We start from the raw sequence: 26418 nt of genomic DNA on the forward strand, positions 1-26418 counted from the left end.
CAACGCCCCTGTGAAGTTGTCAACATTTGCAGTTTGTGAATTTTTGGGAATTTCAGGCTTTCATCTCAGAAGAAAAAGTTTAATTTATAAATGTTTTTGCAAGCAAATTGTAGCACAAAACATATTGTGTAGGTGAGATCTTGAGCAGAACCCACTTTCAGTCTCACTTAATTTGCCACCCTAAGCATCATGTTCTCCTGCCATGTTGCGCTTTTGTGCCCTCGACTAACACATGGTGTTTCTGCCCTGAACAAAAATGGAAGAAGGATGCAGTGGGGATGCCCTTGCTGCATCTTTTGCCAGGTAACAGAATGGCTCTGTTAGGATGGATATTGACTGTCTTTCTGACCAGGATAAGGCCCCGTCAAACCAGGCCATCCATGGTTAACCATGGAGCTCCTACAGATAAGCTTGGTTTGCCAGTGATCATTAATAATAACGTAGGGAGGGGTATGTACCAGCATGCTGTCAGCGAGGATCAAGTAGCTGAGCAAATTCGAGGTTGAGATGACCGCATATACAGTAGTCTGTTGAGCCAGATATGTAACCTGGCAGCTGCAAGAGGAAAGTTTATTTTTGGGATGTGTAGACAGCCAGAATAGGAAGTTATTTCTTTGGGATGCCATCATGTCAATTTAGTGCCTGACGTAGCATTTGGAATCTCATTTGAGAAAACCCTTTCTTGACAGCAGTATGCTATTTTGATGTACTGTTGAGATACGTTACGTCTTGACATACACCTTGGTAGGCTTGTTCAGTCATATTCAGAACTTGCTATAGAGCTACAAGTTGGAGTTATTCTTTTTTAATCCCACAGAGTAGCAAAGCGACTGCTTTGGAGGTCAATACATTTAAAAAGTTCACTTCCTTTCTTCCTTTAATTATTATCTGCCTTCTCACTTTTCACTTTACATTATCCTTTCCTCCTTAGTTTTCCTCTGAATCCGCCTGCAAGTGGCACTTGTTGCTAATAGATTGCAAATGAAATGCATTTAAAAAAAATGAGAAAAAAAACTGCATGAAAAAATGCAGGTTACGCACCAGCTCTAGTAGTTAAATTCCTCACCTAGCTCCACTAGGTATTTATCCCTCCCATACAACTCTCACCAGTTCTAGTAGTCCATTCCTCACGCAGCTCTTCTAATTATATATCCCAGCCTTGTAACTCTCCCCAGATCTAGTAGTTCCATTTGTCACCCATCTCCACTACTTATACATCCCATCCTCGCAACTCTCCCCAGTGTTAGTAGTTCCATTCCGTACCCTGCTCCACTAGTTATATATCCCATCCTCGCAAATCTCCCCAGTTCTAGTAAATCCATTCCTCACCTTACTCCACTAGTTATATATGCCATCATCACAACTCTCCCTAGCTCTAGTAGTTCCATTCCTCGTCCAGCTCCACTAGTTATGTCACTCTCCCCAGCTCTAGTAGTTCCATTCCTCACCCAGCTCCACTAATTATATATCCAACCCATACAACTCTTCCCAGCTCTAGTAGTTCCATTCCTCACCCAGCTCCACTGATTATATATCCCACCCATACAACTCTTCCCAGCTCTAGTAGCTCCTTTTCTCTCTTGCACATCTTTTCCAAGCTCCAGTAGTTCTGTTCCCCATCACACGTCTTTTGCTAGCTGTAGTATTTCCATTCTCGCACCTCTTTCCAAGTACAATATTTTTATTCCTCACTCATGTCTCACTTCCCACAGCCTGGACTTACATTCATCTGTCTACACTGTCTAAACAAAGACCTTCTCTTTGTGTTTCTTTATGTGTTTCTAGTAAGCGCTGCCGCCTTCACTGAGATATGATGCCATTGGTACAATGCTCACTTACGCCTTCCATGGGAGTGACTCTGGGTACAGCATGTCCATGATGGTTCTCTTTGAACCAGCCTTTTGATTGCTGTGGAATATTTAACTTAGGTCACATGTGCGATGAAAGGGAACACTGGTGCTTTGAGTAATGGTTTCATGCCCCATGATCTTTAAGGGCAAAAGTCAGCTTTTGATCCTTCAACACTTTTATCTCAACTTCAACACACAGAGAAAGATTGAGAACGGGAAAGAGAGAGCACTCAATTGAAAACCAGTGTTGATAAAAACCTGAAACTTTCCCAGACGTAATGAGCTTGACGTTGCTACCGGTGAATCTTCCTTTTGTTCAGATACATATTCTGTTTTAAAAGACCTGTGGCTTAGCATTTTAGATGGACCACAAGAAGTTCTTTCTTGGGGTTTATGGAAACAAGAGTTTTTTACAACTTGGAAGAAGTGCACATCACAATACAGAACATGAGTTGGCTGTGCTCCTAGATGACCGACCACACGCCGGTCCCAGATCTGGGCGAGACCCCCAGTGTTGGTCACCAGGCTGATTCAAGCAGCTCATGATCGAGTCTCGAGTGGGGCTACAAAGCACTGCATTAACTCTGTGGGTATGTGCACCAATCTCCAGCTGCCAAGGTACAGAAATCAGTGTGAGACAGTCATATTATTAATATGTGAACACTTGTCTTAGCAATTGAGTCCAATACAAATGGTTTCTAATTAAAAGATCTGCGTTGTGTAACCCTGTTAACCAGAGGTGCAAGGAACTCTGGTACTTCTTCTCCAAATTGAGCCTCGGGTCTATCTGTCTGTCCCGTCTGTCTATCTCGTGCGCTCTGCAGAGTCAGGATTTTAAAAGGTTCGGCACTGCCTTAGGCCACGTTGTTATGGAATTTGCTGAATTTTAATTTTGTATTTCGGGCAGACTGTTCCCTGTCTCTGAATGAGCACAACCTTTGAACTGGAGAAAAGAGGTAGGTAGTGAGCACTTCATTAGGAGAGATGATGATGGGGGAGGGGGGGCTGGAGTCACTGTATCACCCTATCATCGGCAATGACTAAATTATCTTTTTTGATTAAAAACATACCAAGTAGGATCATGAGCTTACCCTCCAAATGAGGTCTGTTCACTCATTTTTAACAAAGAACATTGTCTTGCTTTGAGTCTACATTTTTCCTTCAACCCAGTGTGCTATGGGCTAAAATTCAGAAGCGGCAGAAGCATGGCATGGGACCACTTTACAGCTACACTCCGCTTTAACAGGTGTTGGGCTGTTTACTTTCCAAGATGTCCTTACATATGGTGATCAGAAACCAGAATGCACACATCTTCACATGCACCTCGTTCACAAATGTATATCTACAATAATTCAGAAACCAGTATACAGAATCGAAAGGGAAATGTTTTTTTTATTTGACACATCCCTAGCTTTAGGAACTGTCTGGAGAAATCACCTTTCCCCAGTAGTGTAAAACTAAATTAATCTACCACCTAGATTATTTTGCCACTCGAGTGTATGCCCTTCTGGAAAGCATCAGATGCTATTTTAGTTTGTCCTGATTAATCTTGGTTTTGGCTCTCTGTTTTCTTACTGTTTAATTTCCTCAGCATGAACCACTCAGCTATGGCTTTGGGCAGCTATACAACTCTGCGTTCTATTCCTAGATTCACTAGACTCTTCACAGATTCTCAGCTTTGTAGATTGGAAGGCTTGAGTGGTGGGTGGATAAAACCACTAATGTTTTTGAAATACACACGCATTTATTGCATTCTGTTCTGTGTACAGCACCTCATTTCCAAGGTGCTTCTGCTCCAAAAAAAACATTTGTCCAGTGCTCTGCTGCCTACTGGAGTAAGAACCTCCTGTACAGTTAATAAGCATTGGCATAGCCAATAGGTCTTGCTTTTGGGACCTTATAAGTATTTAGTTATGCAGCACAATATGCTTGGTGCAACAACATCAACTGTTGCATGGCTAAATATGTATAAGGTCCCAAACCCTAGACCTATTGGCTATGCCAATGCTTGCCAACCACCCCAAACTGGTTCTGAAACCTTAGCCAGAGGAGCCACATGCCCTGTCTGGAAAATCTGTATGAAGAAGAGGTCCAAACCACCCCACCAAATTTTAGTTTAAGTTCTTCTTGACCATGAAATTTAGTGTTCCGTAGAGAACTCCAATTTGCTGTGTTCGGAGAGCTGGTGTCTGTATGACAGTCAAACTTGCAGAAGTAAGCAGAAATCACCTCAAGTCTGCACTTTCAGCTGGAGGAGCTAAGGGCCTGCCTAGAGCCTAGAAGTGTGCCTGTCTGTGGAGGCAGACTGGCAAGAAAAAGGTCTGCCTAGAAGCGTGCCTATTTGCTGAAGACAGAAGGTGTGTATGTGACTGTGGAGGAAGAGAAGCCATCATGTTCCTGGTATGGGGGATAGCCAGAGACAGCCAGTTAATGTGATGGAGCAAAGCCAACAGCATTCTGAGTGAAAGGGGTTCCTCAGTCTCCCTAAATGGTTCTGGTCATTAACCATATCAAGACTTCTGCAAATCTCAAACGTCATGTGTGATTGGCAGTCTGCTGTAACTGAGAGAATGCTTCTACTGTCAGCTAAGTGGGAACACTTTGCGGAAGACTAGGTGGGAGCCGCTGATGGGCCCAGAGGCGCAACTGTCAAATGCAAGTAGGAGGTCAATATCAGCCGGGAGGCCGCACCTGCCTTTCCAGTGTTGCAGTCGATACGTGGCTCAAGAAGGCTACAGCTGCTGAAAAGAAGAGATGCCACTGGTTGAAATCTTCAAGTCATCAAGTTCCAAGCGAGGCAAGCCCCCAACTGCTCAAGACCCACAACTGCAGGAGAAGGATCACTGCATACGTCTGTCCCACACCACCCTAGGCTGCAACCACAGAATGATGAGAACATGTACTTTAATAAGAAAAGAAAATACTAATTAAAATATGCACATTCTACGAAGATGTGTCTAAGGAAGTTAACTTGAAATTGAAATTGAAAGGCTCTTGTATAGCGCATGGCTACTCGGAAGCATCCCAGCTAACTTTAATGTATTACTGCACCTTGTAATATCTTGCTAAAAATAAACACAGCTGATTTTAGTGACATCCTTAGAAATGGGAGAAAATCCAATGCTTCCCATGCGATCCTTTCATCTTTGAATGCTAGAACAATCGGAGATGCTCATGTCCAATGGATTTTCAAATTTCATAAAGTTCTAATTTGAAATTTAGTCATGGTTATTTTTAAAGGCTAAATGGAGGTGCAAAGAAAGGCTTATGCATAATGCTAGCCTCCGTGTCTTTAATTAAATCCAGATTCTCCAAAATAAAAATTTGGAGAATCTACATTCTCAAATTTCCAACCGTACCAAAAGAAAACACAAGGCATTTTGTAGCTCCTATGCCAGCAGATGTTACTGACTTGCGAGTGAGGGAACATTTTCTTTTATCCTCCCTCCAAGAACTTACGTGCAGGGAAGGGAGCGAAGAGAGCTGAAATAAATCAATGCCTTGGCTTCTGAAGGGGAAGGGCAGAGAGTGAACAGGAGCAGCCAGCTGGGAACTTGCCTCTCACTTTTACCAGCGTTTCTTGTAAAACTAATACCTATGATGTGCTTTAAAAGATTGGATGTACCCAGCTGGACTCTCTAAACCTCAGTATGGCTCCTCAGTGGTGGCCGTCGAACTGTTCTGCCTAATGCATAGATGCCTTGAAGTAAATGTTCAATGTATGAGGCACTAATCTGCAAACAGGCCCCTATGATCCACCTATGTAAACAGTCCTACTGCACAGATGGGAGACTGGTACACGCTGAGGCCCAGAAGCATTGAAATACAACACCACTGTCTCAAGTAACACACACTTCACCCCGTGAAGTCTTCCAAGCAGTGTGAAATCTAATAGCGTTTCACTAACCACAATGCTGCTGCTGGGAGAAGTTCATAGTAATATTAAAATTAACATTTAAAAACGTCTGTACTATATTAATCAATGTTCTTTCTACTGTAATCCCAATCTGTGGTGTCTCTTGCAGTACGAAGTACTCAGACTGGCGCTATAGAAACTTATCAAAGAGCTGAGACTGAGCACATGTTTTTAATTGCTGCCTGTTGTTCAAATATGTAACAAATCCGATTATACCAGGCCTCGGAAAGATGTTTGCAAGGACCGTGTTCCTCGCAGTGCGCCTACATCTCACATACCTCGTACAGAGCCGCTACTGCTGTTGTTTTGCATAAATAAGGTGGTGACAAAGTTCTGCTCAGTGACACATATGGTGGCCAGTTCGGTAAGCACACAATCCCAGGCTTGCAGAGAGGAAGACAGAATCAACAAGCAACGCTGTGTGAGGGGCGAAGGGGGTGAGAAGTCACTACAATAAAAATGTTTATACTGGACCGCACACAAAAGCGAGTGGTGCGCGCAAGCAGCCCACCCCTCTTTCCTTCTTTCATTTAGTTGCTTCCCTGTGAAATGGATCCAACAAAAGACGCAGGAAGCTTGTAATAAGAGAAGCTGACAGGAAGGGGGTAGGGGAGGGGATGATTCACGCGCTGTAAGGCTTAATGAGCCATTACAGAAAGCCAGATTGCCTGTGCACCTCCACGCTCACGTTACCGCACGCTGGAGGCCGGCAAAAGCTTTTGGGTAGCACTTTCAAAACCCAGTTACTAAATGTCTCGCCAGAGCAGCGCATGCGCTGGCTCAGGCGAGACTTAAAAATATAGATTAATCGGAGAGGGAGTTTTAAAAAAGAGAGAGAGAGAAGTCAGATAAAGCAGAGAAACACCAATAATAGCAGAAAACCTGCTTAAAGCAAGCTTGCCATGCTTTGCCACATTTTTAGAACGGTTTAATTAAGTTGGACATATATTAGAGAAACAACGAGAAAATCTGATCGGAGATATGGTCTAAAGTAGCGTTTCCTAGACTGGGGGTGGTGGAATTAAAGATGCCTTTAAATTCTGTATTTACCTTGTCACCCTCGCTGTGCAACAAAGACCGATGTCGAGCAGCAATTCGTCAGAAAACATAGCCTTACATTTAGGTTTTTTAACATGGGGATTGGTGTTTTCAAACTCCGCTCACTTGCAGTCAGAGAAAGTAAAGTGAATTGTGTGACACTCTTTCAGGTGTACAGGGAGTGCTAAAAAGGCTGTAGGATGTCATTTTTGTAACACACACAAAATGTGAATACATGTAAATGAACTGTAATCCTTCAGGAGTTAGGAAAGCAAAAATGAAGCACATTTGTTTTGCAGTTCTGAAGTGTGATGGAAACCAAGATTTTAATACTATCAAAGCAAATAAAGACACTTTACTTGGTGATGCACAAATGATAAATATTCACTGAAACCCGATTTTCACACCTCATCATTTGTGTGCAGTATAGTTTTATCAGTAAAACTATATGTCCGTGCAAATTTAGTAGCCGTTTCAATGTAAAATGTGCGATCTGTAAATGACAGTGACCTTCAACACAATGCTTTAGTTACATTCAAAAATCACCCGCCTCGTCCATTAAAGCAAGGTGAGTCACAAAAGTTTCTTGTACTAAAAATTGGACTGTTGCTTGAAGTTTGGTAAGCACTGTAGATTTCCAATTGTGGAGTCCTGATACATATATGTTAATACCAGCTAAACTTTGTTTCCATCTTTGCAGGTGAAGGAGAGCCTGGTCACGTGATTTTACTTTGCCAGACCAAAAGGCAGAATCATTTGAGATGAGGAATTCGGAAGAGCAACCGCCCACGACAGTGTTACATCGTTTGCTACAGGAACACCTCCGATACGGGAACCCCAATGACAACCGTAACCTTCTGGCCTTGCATCAACAAGCCACGGGCAACGTGCAGCCCTACAACAACAGTGGGAGCCAGGGGTCTCAGAATGAAGCCCTGACGGCCCAGGACCATCAGCACGTGCCCCATGCTGCCCGCCAGGAGCCCCAGGGACAGGAGATCCAGGTGGACAACAACGTCATGGAGAAGCAGCTACCGGGCAGGCCACAGAACAGTGAGGACCTTCCCACATACGAAGAAGCCAAAGTGCAGTCACAATACTTCAGGGGCCAGCCGCATACCAGTGTTGGTGCCGCTTTTTACGTCACAGGTGTGACAAATCAAAAGATGAGAACTGAAGGAAGGTCAACTGTTCAGAGGGTCAGCCTGGGCAAGATCCACCAAGATGATGCATTGAAGGACCTGAAACACGGCCATGTTCGCTCTCTAAGTGAGAGGTTGATGCAGCTGTCACTTGCCACAAGCGGCGTGAAGGCGCACGCCCCAGTGACCAGTGCTCCTCTATCCCCATTGTCCCCGCCACCTGGCGATTTTTACAGGAATTCTAGCTCCCATGACTTTTATAAGAACCCTGGACCTACCCCAACACAGTCGAACATGAAAGGAATGGAGCATAGGGGCCCCCCTCCGGATTATCCATTTAAAAACATATCCACTCTACCAGCCATGGGAAAACCTCCAGATCCTGGGCACTTTTATGGTGAACATCGTATGAGCCAACAGGGCCGGTCTGATGGACCAATGGTGCGGTACCAGCATCCTCCAGAATATGGCGCGCCCAGGTAAGCACTTGTGATGGCTCTATTTAATAAATCTTCACGTTTTAAATATTTTAGCAATAGGTAGAAAAATAACATAGCTGGAGCAGGTGTATTTTATTGGAACGATCTAGATAAGGCCCTGATAGTGCACAGCTCAGTTACTCAAGAATTGGCAACAACTACTATTACACTATACTGTATTGTGGAAGTGGCTTTTATCAGTGTTGTGGCGTTCTAACACACACAAAAAACTGTGTCGGATGTGTGTAGTTGCTAAGTTTTTAATTTGTAAATTCGTAAAGATTGTTTTCAAAACTAAGTTCAGCAACGGTTATAAAGTTTTGAAAACTGCTTGCGGAGGATAAAAACCCCACCAAAACCATTTCAAGGGAAAGAATGGCATTCTAAAAACATTTATGCTAATAAACTCTTAAGCGCATTAGTTTTGCAGACATTTTCGCCCACATGATAAGATTCATCATTTTGTAGAAACAATATTTTAACCACCGGGTTACATCAATGGTACAGTAAGCTTATGCAGTGGCTGGAGCAGCGTGGTGAATCAGTCCTGCTCTGCTTGTCAGCTATTGGTTTGTAATGAGAAAGGCAACCTTGCCAGACAACTCCTCCTTCCCTAAGCCTACCTGTAGCTAGTTTTTAACCTGGTTCCGTTCCGCTTTCCCATTGAATTGTATTCTCTGCTTCGCTGGGGCTTCTTTCGAACCACGTCTTGATCTCGGATGGTGGCACCACAACTGTGGAAGGAACTGAGGTGGGAGTGGCGAGGCCAGAATCCGTATGCCTAAAATGTCGATTTTTTTTATATGTTGCTATAATACTTTGTTTCTACAGCTGACTATGCTTATTGGTTGCTTATGCTTTACGCAAAGATGATGCCCAGCTGTCGCTTAGTTCTGAACTAAACTAAACCTCTGTGACCAGAAGGTCTTGAGTTTCAATCTGGACAAGACCAATTTACAATTCCATCTTTGCAGGGTCGGTAAATCAAGTACAATTACATTAATCATAGCATTACCTGTTGTTCACAATGCTTACAGACTGCAAGAAGTGTGCCATGAAGCACTTTATAAGAGTAGTTATTCTTAATTGTAACTAACTACGTCTTTGGGGGCGTTTTCTACTCTTGTTTATTTTTTATGAGCTGTTTTAAAGCGTTTACACACTGTAAATAAATGATTCAGGGTGCTGCAGAGGATGAGCAGTTTCTGATCATTCTCTCTCAGTTGATGTATACGAAGTCCTTACTTGGAAGGCATTGCTTGTATTATAGGATGGGCCCCAGAGCTTCCGAGGAATGGCTAGTGACGTCAGAATGGAAATAGGAGCTGGAGAGCGCTCTGAGGCAAAAGCAGGGCTCGTTTTCTGTTTCACTCTTTTTGGTTAGTTGGCACATTTGATCTACCGTATTAACACGCAAAAGGTACGGTGGACTCCCTATACAGGACTCAATGACTACTACTAGGGCCTCAAAAAATGTCCCCCTGCAACTCGAGTTAGGCTGACAATGGGGAGAATTTCGGTGGAAATACCGGTCGCACCTGCTTGAAGAATGTGTGACTACATAAGTTTCCACCGCAGGTCAGACCATGCAGTACTTTACAACTCTACTCTGGACTGGCTATAAAAACCCAAGATGAAGGCCGGAAATTCATGTCTCACCGGCTTTTATACTTCTAACAATATGAAATAGAGTTCCATATACATACAGCCCTAAAGAAGGCCTCCGACTAGGCTTTTGGTGTAGGAGTAGACAGACACATGACAACAGTTTTAGGGATGACTAATACCCATAGATCATGTAGAACTACTAGTTTTTATTCATAATAAAGGTATCACTCATTAAAGGAAATTCCTTGTGCTTTAACCCTAAGGTATTTTTAACTCTTTGATCTGGTTCCCTGCAATATCCAGGATTTGAATATATCTAAAAACTCCATCACAGGTGAGGTTGAGTTTGCCCTGGTAGTCTGCCCTGCTAGTACCATCTTACCAGAGTGAGGTGAGGTGGCCAGTCACGAAGCATGCCACGTTACGTGGGTGAGACGACCTCATCCAATAATAATGGATTTTGGATTTTTCTGATCCCCTGGTAGGTAGGGATTAGGTCCTGTATAAGGAGTCCACCTTACATTTTGTGGGTTAATACTGTATGGTAGGACGAAGTACAGTGGTATATGGCTCCTCTTTCTCCCCTTATGTGATTGCACATTTGATTTGCCATATATGTAATCCCCATGTGCCTCACTGTGGGCGTGCACTAAATAGCATAGAAACAGCTATTTTAAGCTATTGACAGTGCATCTGCTATAGTTCGGAGCACACTCTAAAGTTGTCAGTTGTGGTACACTGGCCCGACCTCTATGCACCAGTGCACCATGTAATAACACATTTATTGTCACAACGTAGACTGGTTTGGAGCTTTGGGCTTCTCACAGGTGTGGGGGGTTGGAGGTGGGAGGGGATGTTCTGTATAACTATTTAGTACCCACTCTGTTGCGCCGTCCCATATCTGGCACCCTCTTAGAGTTGGCACTCTAACTGTGCTTAACTGGTGTGCTAGTTGCAGGCGGTGGGCACCTGCATTCCTAATACAGGAAACGGTGACAAGCGGAGAAAGCAGGGATGAAAAAGATGCTGCAGGCGTAAGATAAGAATTGGTTGGTGGAAGATGGTAAAATCTGGTTCAGTGCTAGTGGCGGGCTTCTGAGAAAAATTTGAACATCCTACACTTATTTGCATTCCTTTTAACATATGAACCACTGACCCCCTCTCTGATACTGCACACGGTGCAGGCATTCGCCAGCTCGTTTCTCTTGCTGGATTCTGGCAACAAAATCCTCAGCTTTCAGAATTGTGTGCGCGCCAAAAACGGATGTGCTGGCATCCTCAAACAGAAAGTGCATATGTGGGCGGGAGGCGCAGATTAGATCGGTTTGGCAGGAACCTCAAATTTCTCTTCCTTTCACTGTTTCTACCCTTTCCTTCTCTCATGTTTGTGACTTCTGTAGTGCAATCCTAATCCAAAAGCAGCAAAGCAGTGTACATGGTGAAAGGCAAGGATACATTCTATTGTCACCCTGATCCATTTATCGAGAACGCTCTTTCGAGTTTGAAATTTGCGATAAAAATTTGTCATCAGATAACTCGTTTGTTTAGTTCAATAGAGAAAGCAAAGAATACGTCTCAATTAATAAAATACTTTGCAAAATGAAAGCGCAGGAATACTATCTTGCTGTCCCACTATCATGGATCAAATTGGTAACACCCACGTTTCCAGCTGTCCTCATGTGGTGTCTCTCGCTCACCCAGACTGAATGACACTGTTGGCACAGCATACATTTATTTGTTTTGCAAAGCCCCACACACAATCTCATGCCCGCTTCAGAGTGTATGGTGGTATATTTTTCCAGTGGGTCTGATATGTATGGACCAATTTACCCACACCTCTGCCAGATCTGTTTTAGTATCCCAGCCGTAGAGCCGCGACGGAAGATATATCGGACTCAGGATTATGGACTCCAGCCAGAGAGTATTTTCAGAAAGGAAGGAAAATTACTTTGTTCGCATGTGAACAAAGCACGCACCCTCCCAATCAATCAATCAATCAATCAATCATAGCATTTGTAAAGCGCACTACTCACCCGTGAGGGTCTCAAGGCGCTGGGGGGGGGGGGGGGGAAGGGGGATGCTGCTACTGCTCAAAGAGCCTGGTCTTGAGGTGTCTTCTGAAGGTCAGCAGGTCTTGGGTCTGCCGTAGGTGGATGGGGAGGGTGTTCCAGGTCTTGGCGGCGAGGTGGGAGAACGATCCTCCACCGGAGGTCGCTCTTCGGATGCGGGGGACTGTTGCGAGGTCGGCGAAGCGAAGCTGGCGGGTAGGGGTGTAGAAGCTGAGTCGTCTGTTGAGGTATGCTGGTCCGGTGTTGTGGAGAGCCTTGTGTGCGTGGTTGAGGAGCTTGAAGGTTATCCTCTTGTTGATGGGGAGCCAGTACCGGTCTCTCAGGTGGGGTGTGATGTGGCTGCGGCATGGGATGTTGAGGATCAGGCGTGCAAAGGCGTTCTAAATGCGTTGAAGTCTTTTCAGGAGTTTGGCCGAGGCTCACGCGTAGAGGGCGTTTCCGTAGTCCAACCTGCTGCTGACGAGGGCCTGGGTGACCTTTCTTCGTGTTTCGGTGGGGATCCACTTGTAGATCTTGCGGAGCATGCGGAGGGTGCTGAAGCAGGAGGAGGAGACGGTGTTGACCTGCTTTGTCATGGAGAGGGTGGAGTAGAGGATGATGCAAATGTTGGGTGCGTGGTCGGTGGGTGTTGGAGCTGTTCCCAGTGCGGTTGGCCATCAGGAGTAGTCCCAGGCCGAGGGGGTGGATCCGAGGATAAGAACTTTCGTCTTGTCTGAGTTCAGCTTCAGTCGGCTGTTCTTCATCCACTCGGCGACTGCTTTCACTCCTTCGTGGAGGTTGGTTTTGTCGGTTCTTGGTGAGGGAGAGGATCAGCTGGGTGTCATCGGCATACGGGGTGATATTGAGGTCTTGCAGTCTGGCAACGTGGGCGAGTGGTGCCATGTAGATGTTAAATAGCGTTGGGCTGAGCCCTAAGATACGCCGCTGATGATCTAGGTGGCTTCGGAGCGGAAGGGGGGGGAGGCGGACGCTCTGTGTTCTGCCGGAGAGAAAGGAGGTGGTCCAGTCCAGGGCCTTCTCTTGGATCCCGGCGTTGTGGAGGCGTGTGCGGTGGCAGACTGTGTCGAAGGCGGCTGACAGGTCCTGGAGGATGAGGTCCGCTCTTTCTCCGTTGTCTAGCAGGGTCCTGATGTCATCGGTGGCAGCGATGAGGGCAGTTTCGGTGCTGTGGTTACTGCGGAACCCGGACTGGGACGGTCCAGAATGCTGTTCTCCTCGAGGTAGCAGGTCAGTTTTTTGTTGACGGTCTTCTCAATGACCTTCGCCGGGAACAGGAGCAGGGAGATGAGCCGGGAGTTCTTGAGGTCCTTGGGGTCCGCCTTGAGTAAGGCGTTCATCTTGGCGTGCTTCCAGTTCTCCAGGAAGGTTGCTGTCTCGAAGGAAATGTTGATGGCTTTCCGGAGATGGGGTGCGATGGTGGTACTGGCTTTGTTGAAGATGTGGTGTGGGCATGGGTCTGACAGGGATCCGGAGTGGATGGTGATCATGATTTTGATGGTGTCGTCATCGTTTATGTTGGCCTAGGAGAGCAGGCGGTTGGTGCGGATGGTGATCGTGGGGACGGAGGTCTGAGTGGTTGTCGGGGCAGTAGTGGCGTTGAAGCTGTTGTGGATGTCAGCGATCTTGCGATGGAAGAAGGTGGCAAGCGAGTCGCACAGGTCTTGCGAAGATGGGATGTCGTTGGTGTTGGAGCTGGGGTTGGAGCGTTCCTTTCACGATGTTGCAGAGCTCTTTGCTGTTGGGTGCATTGTTGTCTAGGCGGTCTTAGAAGGAGGCCTTTTTAACAGTTCTGATGAGGTGATGGTGTCTGCGGGTGGCGTTCTTGTGGGCTGCGTAGCTGTCCTGTGTTCGTTCACGGTGCCAGTTCTTCTCTAGCTTCAGCAGGTTTGCTTGGAGACCTGGAGGTCTTCAGTGAACCAGCTGGCTTTCTTGCTGGTGTGGCTTTTGGAGGGTTTCTTTACCGGGAAAAAGGTGTTGGCGCAGTCGTCGATCCACTGTTTGAGGTTGCGGGTGGCGGTGTCTGGGGGTGGGCTCCGGGCGAGGGTGGTGGTTAGTTGGTCTTCGGTGACTTTGCTCCAGCAGCGGCGAGGGATCTGTTGGGTGCGGTGGTGCATGGTGGATTTCCGGGAGGTGAAGTGGATGCAGCGATGGTCGGTCCAGTGGAGTTCGGATGAAGGAGACGTGGGGGCTTGCGGAGAAGATGGGGGTAAAGCATGTGGCCGGCGGAGTGGGTGGGTGTTGTGACGGGTTGTCTGAGTCCGAGGTTGGCGAGGTTGTCGATCAGGGTGGTGGAGTTGGTGTTGTTGTTGTTCTCGAGGTGGAAGTTCAGGTCCCCGAGGAGGATGTAGTCCGTGGAGGCGAGGGTGTGTGTGCTGATGAGGTCGGCGACAGAGTCGCTGAACTGTGGTCGGAGTCCGGGGGGTCTGTAGACGAGGGTTCCTCTGAGAGTGGTGTTTAGGTCGGAGTGTATCTGGAAGTGCAGGTGTTCGGCGGTGCTGAGGGTGTCGTCGGTGTTGGTCGAGGCTCTGAGAGTGTTCCTGTGGACGATGGCGATTCCTACTCCGTTGGTGCGGTCCCTAATCATCTTAAAAAGTGCCTGGATTTACTCTGATATCCACCATGCAGAAAACTCAGTAACCACATATGGATCCAACACGTCTCTGGGTTCATATAGAATTCACATAGTGTGTGTCACTTGGAACTCTAAATTAAAGGTTATGCAGCAGACAAACCAGATTTCCCATTAGATGCAAGGTGCGCTGTAACTGTAAACTGTAATGCGTACTTAACTCCTATCTGTATATAAGGAGAGGATATTGTTGGATTATATTTCAGATCCGGTATATCTCAAAGGAACTGAAAGCAATTTTCATCCCTGGACCGGTCTGTCATGGCAGCCTCACTCAAAGTCACACACAGCGGATTATTAAAACATTGGTGCTTCATTCCTCTCTCCTTTTTTTTTTTTTTTTTTTAAAGGGTATATCAAGAAGGCTTCTTAGTGTCTAATAATTTCTAGATCCAGTTCTAAATTTGCGCTGGTGGCTGCAATTGGTGAGCTGGTGCTTATTTTTGGGGACATGGCCATGTTGTTTAAGAATCCGACTTTGACCTAGAGTGAGAGAGGGAGAAAGACAGAAAAAGGATAAAGGAGCAAGAGAAAGTTAGGAACACAATTAAGGTGAATGCAAAGGATGAAAAGAACCTACAAGCTTGAGCTGGAGATACTGTAAGTGTGTGAGTCATGAGGTGGAATCAGAACTAGGCATGCATGGTTTTATGTAACTACGTCAGCAGTGCCCATATTGAGATTCGAAGTACAGCTTCAGGTCCGGCATTTATTTCAGTTTTTCTTTATTTATTTAAGCACTTTATTGGTCAATTTATAAGTCTTCGTAAAGTGTCTTATGAGTGCCAATGAGTGCAAAATCTTAGTTACTCGACTTAGGGACATAGGAGTTTGGGCATAGAAGTCAAGTGGGTATTCAGTACCTAACAGACCATTTTCAAAGAGTAGCCTTTTATTAGCCTGTAGGCGTCTTGCTCTTGCAGTCTTTGCAGCCTGTCAGTGTGCTTCATTGGAGGTGGTGCAAACAATATTGTAATAGTTCAGGCTACTAACCACTTAAGAGGGTCACATGGGAGTATTTAAAGACAAAATGTGCATGTCTCACATCTGACAATTCAAAGCACCAAAGATGAACATAGTCCAGGGCCCTGCTACTTTGGATGTCCTTCTCATGTCTGTCACAATTGATTATGACCTATTCCTTTAAAAATGAAAACCCTCATCCACCCTTAGGTGACAATCTTCATCATGGGGTTCCTCTAAAAAAAAAAACACACACTCCCACCACAATCTCTGATGGTTACAACTTCCCCACTGTGGAAGGAACACTTTACAAGATGGTTTGGCGTGGGACTCTTGGTGTGCATGAGTGGTGCAGACTGTAGAAGTGACGGTAAATGGATTAAAATTGCCTCTTGATGAAATAACTGAATATTGTATTATGTGTCCCCTAAGAGATAAACCCACAAGGGCTAGGGAGGGTTCAGGACTCTCTGACGGAGTCCCCTAGTCATGTAATGGCAGTAGCAACATCTTTCATCATGGAGCGACTGCCAATCAGTACATCGCTCTGCCCAGCAGTGCCAGCCAATCCGAATTCTTTATTTTTTTCTGCTGTAGTTTTACAGCAAAGGATGTCACACTTTTGTATACGTTTTTTTCTCTAAAACAGTTGAACAGATTTACACCAACTCCCCCAAAATATATATTCTGGATAATTACAGGGCAAACACGATAAGATGATGGAAGGAGTGCTGAAACTTTTCAGACGCTCACCCTCAATCACTGTTAGATCTGGGTTAAATCCATCATCATTATTTAGCTCACTTCGCCACCCCAGTTCAGACCCAGCCATATGCAAATCAGTCTTAGCCCTGGCCCTCATGGGAACAGCCACGCCCGAGCTGCCAAGCCAGGTCTTCCCTGGACCAGAAACAAGCATCCTAGGACTGGTTTCGGGGTACCACTCCATATCAGCCAAGATAGCTTGAATCCAGTTGCAAAGTGAGCAAGGGACCCACATCTGGGCATACCCTGCCTTAAGGCGAACAAAGCAAACACAAGGAGATGATGGACGGAATGATGAACATTGTCAAACATTCACCCCCAGTCACAAGTGAAGTGTCTGCAGTTCTTTCTGCTTCACAGCCACAAAGGCATGGCATAATGGTGTTATTTTCTTTCTGTTACGTATATGGCAGGCATGCTTGACAAGACTGGCTTCGCTAAATGGTTGTTGATTCATAACCCAGTGTTACTGCAGTCCTCACTGACTCCCATATTCTTCCCATCTTTCTCCTGACAGGGGGTGCAATACCGAATGCATCACCAGCCTTGTGCCCCAGTCTAGAAGGTGCAAATATGATATATAATACCAGTGTAAAGTTAGGAGGGGGCATGCTGAGCTCTCGTTGGGCCTTTTTTGTAGGTTGCATTACTATGAAAGCTGCTTTTTCACCGATTGGTTGTTGTACCCTTGGGAGCGAGGTGTCTCTGAGGGGGAGGGATTTCTTGTTTTCTCTGAACATCTGTGGTATTGATTTTTCTCATCTTACCTCCCCACACAAGCAATATATTCCCAAGGAGTTATTTTCTTCATATGGGGAGTATCAAATTATTTCTATTTTTCCTACATGTGGCTGCTTAGGGTTGGGCAGGCAGATGTTGCAGGTTTGCAGAGTTGTTTGTTCACTTAAGATGTTGCAGGGGGTTAGGTCGTTGTTTCCTGACCATAAACCAGCACACAGGTCGGGAGGAGGAGGGCTGGTATTGGCTGAGGTGATAAGCTGCTGGTGATAAGTTGGTATAAAATAATGATGGACTTAAGAGGCAGTGGAAGGATATTTGCTAGAAGGTGGACAGGGGACTAAGAAGGGGCTGGGTGGAAATACTCTGCTTACTCACCACCGTCTTCATTACTTTAATCCCCATTCCTTGTCCCAGTACTTAATATAGTAAAGTGTGTCCATCTCCTACAAAGCACCGTCTTACCTAGTAGTTAAAGTAACATCCTTCCACCGATTGTCCACTTCAGGCCAGGTCTTTAGGAAAAACCATGAAGAGGAGGTCCACCCCTGAAACAATCACTCCTCACCAATCACAGGTCACCAATGTTGTGACCAGGGGAGTAGAGTGAGGGACTTGAGTACTAGGATGAGCAAGGAGAATCAGGAATTAATGCACCAATCATGTACTGGTAAACATTACTCTGACTCTTTTATGCCTCAGTACAGTGAAGGAGACACCAACGTTCTCACTACATTGGAGGAGATCCCAACAAACCATTAGTATTCCCACACACACTCAGTAGGAATGAAAAACATTAATGTATTAAAGAACACAGAATTACAGGAGTATGTTCAATCGAGAACAGCTGCAAGCGCTCTGATCCCTACATTGAACATTTTTGCTTCCCCACATCCATCCGATGGAGGAAGATAAAAGTGGAGCAAGCAGCCCAATTGGTAGCACCAGATAAGCTGAATGGAGCCGCCTTGGCCTATACAACAGCCACCTCATGAGTGGGACACTCCTGTACTGCTCAGAAAAGCAGCCATGGGAGTGATAGACAAGTGATTACAGATTTGATTGAGCAACTCGTCAGGAAGAATCTTTGCCATTAAGCACCACATTTAACAACAAGCGTTTGCAATGAAATAGGTTTTGCACTTGCGAGGGTTTAAGCTATTGACTTTGTAAATGACAATGTGTTTTGCTAATTAACACACAAATAAAGGGCATTGTCATTTACAATGCCAGTAGCAGTAGCTTAAACTCTTGGAAATGCAAGACCTCGACCGCCACGGGCTGCTTGGAACTGGCAGCTTGGAAAGTGAAAGCGCACATGGCGCGTTGAAAGTTGCAGGAAAGTATGTCATGCCTGCAGTACGAGAATTGCATTGAATAAAATAGTGCTTACAGACAAAATAAGATATACTGTGTAACAGAAGTAAAAGGGCCAGTCCTAATGGGAGGTTACAAATGAAGACAAGGCGGTACTGAAGAGGGACTAACAAGCCTATTAACAAATCAGAAGCCAACATTTACAAAGGGACAAAACTACTGGCCAAAGAAAATATGGCCGGAGAGGAGGCGGAGCTCCATGTCCATACTTGAATACTGCATGCCTTACAGAGCAGTGCATGCGCTGCCCAGGCTCGACCTAAATAGGTTATCACGGAGTCCATATGCAGCATACTTGGAAAGATGCACCTGCACGCCATGTGGTCATAAAGGAGGCACCAAGCCTCCTCCTCAAAAGCAGAGGCAGGAAAAAGGATGGAAGGAGGATGTTGCTGTAGAGTGTAGACCAAAGACCCAGGAACAGCGCCACAATGTCTACAAAGGCGCATTATTAAAGGGTCTTTTCTGGGGAAAAAAACACTTGACACCCTCCATGCAGACATGATCACCACTGAAAGAACAGCATAAGAGTAAAATATTGAGGGGTGGGGGCATAGCCCAAAGAACCTGTGACAGTTGCCATGTAAGAGTGGCAGAGATGTGTGTGGCCGAGGAAGAGAAAAGCCCATCTATGGCGCATACGAACTTACCAGCCTCTGAACAAATTATATTATAACCATCTTTGTTTTTATTTAAGGAATGGCTTTTTAGAAAGGAATGCCTTTTGCTCCAGCGCAAACAGTCGAGTAGTCTTGAGTTTGTTCCGTACTGCCTGCATTTACACAATGCAGATTTGGACCAAATGTACTTGCTTCTCTTTAGAATGTGAAATAAAACGGACTTGGGGGTAAAGCCACTTGGTTATCAAAGATGAGGAATAATGCAACACTTATAGTGCAAAATCTATTTACTCTCTTTTATTTAAATATAAAACTCATTCATGGGTAGCTCTGCAATATTACAGGCATGCAGGGAAAGAAGTATGACTCAAGTTTGAAGTGTTTAAAAGAAAATCCCTCCATTATTGTGCCCTGATGTTAGAGTCCTTCTGTATTATCAAAGACTATGGAATTAACAAAAACAGTGCAAAAAAAGCATTTGCTGCCTTTTTTGTTCCAGTGCAAACTTTGCATCTCATGGTTTTGATCTCTGTAGGCAAAGTGTAATCCTAAGACACACACACTCTGGCAAATTAAAACATTAACCGCCATTCATTTCCATTTTCCAGGAAAATGGAAAGATAACTTGGAATTCCCCCTTCTGCAAATGGCCAGTGAAATTGTGTGCCGTGAAATTATAGATCATGCAAACTGTGGGTGTATTCAGGAATGTATGCTCGTAATCACAAGACCAACTGGAAAGGGAAGACACAGAAAAGGGAAAACTTTACTAACAAACAGGTCAACTTTTTAAATTTTTTTAAATCTGCCATTGATTATTCTTACGGTTCTTTAAAAGAAAAAAGACTCCTTATTCCTGTTCACACCATCTCTCCTTGACCTATTACAGTATTTATTTTTTATGCCTGGCGTTATCCTGACAGTTTGGGTTTAATGAAAACGTTGTACTGTAAATACTTGTAGAGGCTTTAAGTCTGCCCTCTTCATCCACTGGTGTGCTCTATTGTCATTCACAATTTGCTTATTCCAATCACTGCATACTTTGTGGCACAGAGCCAGCCCACTTCAGCCATTGGCTTATCTGACTGTTGGTTGTGCATTCCACTCTTGTACAATTGCACATCAGCACTCCAGGAAGGACCGGAGCAGGGGTTGCTTTTACTTTAAAAAATATGTGTGCATGTATGTGTATATTATAAATGTCTTTTAGAGAATGCTTTTTACCTCGATGCGGGACTGGTAGCCCCCTCAACAATGTTACTGAGCCGCATGAATGCGTTCCTACCAAAACCATTCACAAAGTAAGCATTTGCGAAGTTGAAAGGTCAGCTGACAGACAGCACATGGCTTATTAGCTGTGCCAATGCTTGTTTTTGCCCCATTGTCGTGTTAGTCACTTGTTTTCCATAAAATGCTTCATAACCCACTTATCCATTCATTTCAGAGTATAACAGACAGTTTCTATAAACCAGTTTAATGGGACTCCGTTTACCGACAGGTGCTAGAGTTGGCTTGCGCGATTTGAATTTGAGGCCAACATATCTTTACAGTTGTCAATGGCTACTGTATCAATCTTGCTAGCATTTAATGAATGCCACATAAAGCTCCATGGTATTAAACAGTGAAAGATGTTTTGGAAACACTATTGATGGTTATTCAAAGTTGGACTGCAGGACACAGGCAGCCCACATATAATCCTGCTTCTTTTCTTGCTCTTTAGCAGTGTCAAGACTCCAAATCTCTGCCGTCACTCTGTTATGCTGTCTTTCTGGATCTCCGTTGGACCCAAATGTTACTTTTCTAAAACTTGCCTGGGTGTAGTTTGCTTTTGGAGATTCGCTGCGGGAGTGGCTAGCTCCTAAAACTTGTTGTGTGTGCTTGTTACCTTTGAACTTCGTCTATGATTGTTTTGCCTTTGAACCACTTCCCTGTGTGTTGTGCATCCAAACCTTGACTACATGTTTTGTACCTGAAACTTAAAGATATTTTTGCTTCTCAACCTTGTTCGTGTGTATTTGACATTGAAACTTTAGTGTCGTTCACCCCTGAGCCAAAATAGTCTTTCTTTTGCCTCTGTACTTCGCCTATCTTTTGCCTCCAAACCGCCTTTATGTGTTGCCCCTGAACCTTTGCGAGTGGCTTACTCCAAATATTGCATCTGTGTATTTTTCCTGTTAGAATAACCCATGCTCTTTGCCTCCAATCACTGTCTGCATTTGATTTGCCCTTCTAGATTATTTGGGATTTTTACCCCTGTTCCTTGTCTGTTTGTGTCTTGCCTCTAAAGCTTTTCTGTGTGTGTTTTGCCTCTGGATCGTGTATGTGTGTTTAGTTTCTGCACATTTCCCGCATATTATTTGCCTCTGAATCTCTTCAGTCTTGGATATGTTCCTTTAAACATCACCTGAATTAATTTTGAATCTCTAAACCTTGTTTGTGGAGGGTTGTACCTCAAAAACATCAGAATGTTAAAGGTATTCTCTTTTTGAAGGCGTTTATAGGTGCTCCAAAGGGGGAAAATACTGCAGTGTTTTTAAAGGCTGTTTGGTCTTGGGAAGTCTAAGATGCTTTGTTCCTTAGACTGATGGACGGTCTTCTGTGGACTACAGCCTTCTCCCGTAAACTCTCCTTCTTTAGATTCAAGTCTTTCTGACTCCCTACACTGAACTCGCTCCCACACGGTATGTTTGGGCCAGTGACTTAGCAAGGACCAGTAAAGGCCAATATTACAGGATGAATTTAGTAGCAGAGTGTCTCGATGCCATACAACACCTACAGACAGTTCAGTATTTTTTACCCAGAAGCACTAGGAATTCTGGAATGTGTAGTTTTGCTTTTCCCATTACATGTATAACCCTGCAGGCCTTACCATGCAAAATGCTTATGCCTGAAAATGTAGCAAAGGTTTAAAGTTTGCCAGTTGACTTGTATCTGTATGTTTGCGGCTAAATAGTGAGCTAAGTTGCAGATTTTAAGTCCCAAAACTAGCTGTGTAGTGCTAATTCTGGTGGAGATACCAAAAATGTTCATGTTCTGATGATCACATGTATGCTGTACCCCAGCTCTTCTAACCCCAGACTACATCCAACACATTTGTAAAATGTGGATTTCGGAGGAGAGGTTTACTTTGTGGTACCATTCATTCTGTACAGTTTATGACAAAGGCAAGGGTAATCCCTAACTAGTAATGAGCCAGAGAGCTGTGTCTACTGAATGGCTTCTCTGCTTCTGCAAGGCCAGACATTTTCTGGAAGTACCCCAGTGTGGTCTTTTAAATAACAGACCTGGGTGGAGAGCTACTTTCTTATTGACCACTTTTTTGGATTAGCAGTTTCAGTTGCCAAATGATATGGGACTGGAACGGACACACGAATCGATCCTACCATGAGAGCAGACTTTAGGAGAAGAGTTATCAGTAACTCTTCTATAAACGTGGATCATCTTGTGCGCAAAACCAGCATTCTGTGCTAGAAGTGTGGCTGACATGGCCACAGTCAGCAGCCCAAATATCGAAGGCCAGTTTCCATAGTGCAATGGTCTTGTTTCCAGCCTTCTGCTTTCATTTTACATTTTATACCTGCTTGGGTTTATTGCACTCCATTATATCCAGTTGTTGGATCATTGTTCTTCAGTTTGGCCTGAGTTTTAATATGCACACCCGTCTTTTACTGACATTTATTTGTAGTTTGTGGTGAGAGACCCCACTTGGCACCTGTTCGTAGTTTAACTGTGACCATCATGTATTGGGGATATTTTTTCTTTCTTGAGGAGTGATTTGTTAGTTTTCTGTTTGTGTTGTGGGTGTTGGTGCACAAGTGATTGGCATCGCTTTTGTGGTATGCCCAATTTTCCCTTTTCCCATACTAACCTTCCCCTGCCAATATTGCCTTGGCAGAAATCTACTGTATTTGACTTTTGCGTTTCCAATTACAAGAATGCATTCTTTCCCTCGTCTCGCATTTTCAAAAGTGTTTCCAATGCAAGTGCTGTTTCACTGCTTCCTGACAAATTATATACAAAGCATTGGTGTTTTATTGTCTTTGTAGTAGGACTTTATATATTTCTGTTGCCCTTTATATATTCTGTTGCACACACAGCTGTATCGTATGACGTTTGACAGTGTTCAGTTCTTGGTTCTTCTCATCTGAGCTTGGGATGTTGGCATATATGTCTATGGATTCTGATGGTCTCACATTTAATGCAAGCAAGAGATCGCTCATCCCACAACTTCCCAGGTCTTCTAAAAGCTTTCCTGCGCCTTTGTAAGCAAAGGTGATTTGGTTTCATCCCAAACGTAGACATCTCAAAAGGAGCAGAACTATACATCTTTGGCACCTGGTTTATCCTGCATCAAACCTAAATTATTTTTGCCTGAAGGGTACTGTGATCTTTTAAGACCATTTTAGGCACATTTTAACACAAATACTCAATTTTTTTGAGCCCTGGGGTATTCATTTTGAATAGGTCAGATAGAAGAAATAGTAAATATTTGGCAGTGTATGTTTCGCTAGTGGTTGCAGTACTGCAGTTGTGGAAATATATGCTCTCCAAGCTTCACCCAAGCTCGTTACCATCATCCTCAAAGTGGGGATGTACTTAAACTGGTTAAAGTGCCCACTCTCTGTTAAATGCCATCTTATTCACCACACCAACTTATTACCATGAATCCTCTTTCAGACAGAGCCTACTGAGTCTGTCGTTTCCCAAGAGTGGTGAGAATAGGGTATATATATATATATATATATATATATATATATCATCCACCTTTTATTTTCTCATCAGACCATGGGCATGACGCGTTTCGGGGGTTTTTCCTTTTTCAAATGCCCCCCCTGGTCGAGTTGTGTCTCTTTTGCTTACAGTTCCAAAGTTAAGTTCAATTGTCCGTCCCACCTTCTAAAGTAGTGTGGGTTGCCTGACAAACACGGCATGGAGTCGCCTCTGCCTTGGGTAGTAAACTGCATTTCCCAGTATGCAGCAGTGTATGCATGCCGGCGGCGATACCAATTACCGGCTCGATTTCTTTGTTAGGTCAGCAGCCGGTGTGCCATGTCGTCTGGCGGGAGCTGTGGCACTTGTTCTGGGTTCAGGTGATGACTTCCACACTCCTCTCCCCCTTCCTCGCACTTCAGACTGTCCTGGAAAAGGAAACGCCAATGAAGTAGGGGCGTAGCTCCATGCAGGTATGGACTGTATTCACAGCATTGTCCATTGCAGGCTTGATGCGGGGTAGTCAGAGGGTCTTCTATTTTGCGACCCCCATTAGACACTTGCGGGGGGTGCACGCCTTGCGTGTGGTTCAGCACGAATGCTAAACACTGGCAACACGCTGAATATTACCCAAGACGTCTCCTCCAGCAGAAAGAAACAGGCAGCACACGGGGCTCGTGGAACATCCACCTTTTATTTTCTCATCAGACCATGGGCATGACGCGCTTCGGGGGTTTTTCCTTTTTCAAATGCCCCCCCTGGTCGAGTTGTGTCTCTTTTGCTTACAGTTCCAAAGTTAAGTTCAATTGTCTGTCCCACCTTCTAAAGTAGTGTATATATTTCAAAAGTCGCCGTTACATCCTCTGCTTGTCGCAGAACAACGAAAGGAGCGAGACCACCACGTAAGTGCAGTTTCTTCAGTGTCTTTTATTCGTGCCAAAATCCAAGCCTGCAAACCACCATAACGCGTTTCGCCTCCAACAATGAGGCTTGATCACATAGCGTGTCATGGACGGTTGTACTATGATACAAAATGCATATGATTGAATTCATATATTTACATTTCAGTTAAAACTTCCAAACCCCTACCAAAGTTCATATATGTACATTATATCTGAAAGAAATACGTCAGTGTTAGATTCCTTACCTTAGAATATCCCCAGGCGTCAGTCTAGATCCGGAAACTTTTGCGTAGCAGTACCCCTGTGCGTCGGTAGACGTCGTCTGCAGGCGTCCCCTGCGGCTCCGCGTCCGTCGTCGGCGACGTGCGCCGTGATGACGTCGCTGGAGTATATAGACGCCGCCTCCGCGCGCTGACGTCAGTTCTTCTTTTTTCCGCGCCAGTAAGCGCAGATCCGAAGAGCAGTACTCCGGTCTTTTGACCAAGTTTGATAACTTTCTAATTTCTTTTTGGTGCCTGGTAGGATGCCCGGTTTCAAGAATTGTGACGGTTGTGACCGCACGATGTCGGTCACGGACCATCACCGACTCTGTCTCCGGTGCCTGGGCCCCGACCACGACGTGGACGCCTGCGTCGACTGCCGGGCTCTCACTAACAAGGCTAGACGGGAGCGGTCCCGCAAGCTACTTGAGCTCCGGGTGTCGGCCCCGCGTCTGGAGCGGTCCCGGTCCGGCCGGAGGTCCAGGGAGCGTTCGAGGGAGCGGTCGCGGAGCCGCGCCGAGCGCTCCGGAAGTTGTCACCATTCGTTGGGCTCTTCAGGTAAGAAACACAAGAAGTCGGGGCGTCGTCATCGTACCCCCGACGCTCGCGCGACGCGGCCGGGGGTTCGGGTGACCCTAACCCCGCGGCTCCGCGAGAGTCGCCGGCGCGGCCTGCCCCATACCCTCCGGTCTCTGGGCAAGGTGCGACGCCTGAGGAGATTGAGGCGTTCCTCATGGCCATGAGGGCGCTCAGTTCTCAGACGTGGCCTAAGGCGCCTTCGGGCCCAGTGCTACCGTCTGGGGACCCTAGCGGGTTGGGTGTCCCTGGCTCGATGCCATCGGGTGCTCCGGCCCCGGTGCCGTCGACGGCTCCGACCCCGGCGCCGCAAGGGTCTTCGAGGTCGACGCCGGCTGGTCTGCCGACTGCTCCGGCGCCGATTCCATCGGGGTTACCCCCGACACCGTCCCCGCGCGGCGCCGGTTCCCCTGTGCCGGCTCCAGGCGGCGCCGTCCCCATACCCTCCCCGAATCCAGACGCGGAGTCGGACCGACGTCGCTCGACGCTGGGCTCGACGCCGATGGGGCCTGTGAACCCCGAGGAGCCGGTCTACATCGTTGACTCCGAATATGGAGATGATGAAGAGTACGGGGAAGGTTGGGAGGGGTCTGAGGACCCTCTGTCACGTGAGTGCCAGTATGACGTGGACTGGACAGGTGAATTGGGGGATGCCAGTGGTCTGGACGACTCTCCTAACCCTGGCTTTGTCTCTCTTCCTTCCGTGGCGTCGGAGGAGGGAGCTGCTTATTCAGTGGTGCTGATTAGGGCTGCCAAGGCCTTACACCTTGAGCTCC

At 45.6% G+C, this 26418-nt stretch overlaps 1 protein-coding gene across 1 annotated transcript in view; it reads left to right on the forward strand.

Annotated features, from left to right (window-relative positions):
- Nucleotides 1-26418, forward strand: part of AMOT (angiomotin) — a 240953-nt gene that overhangs the window by 69551 nt on the left and 144984 nt on the right. Inside the window, exon 3 of the mRNA XM_086918416.1 lies at nucleotides 7505-8425. Within this exon, the coding sequence (XP_086774542.1) occupies nucleotides 7566-8425 (860 nt within the window). The 5' untranslated portion in view covers nucleotides 7505-7565. The remainder of the gene's footprint in view (nucleotides 1-7504; nucleotides 8426-26418) is intronic.

This window comes from Lissotriton vulgaris, chromosome 4_1, assembly GCF_964263255.1.
Source record: "Lissotriton vulgaris chromosome 4_1, aLisVul1.2, whole genome shotgun sequence".
NCBI classification, from domain to species: domain Eukaryota; kingdom Metazoa; phylum Chordata; class Amphibia; order Caudata; family Salamandridae; genus Lissotriton; species Lissotriton vulgaris.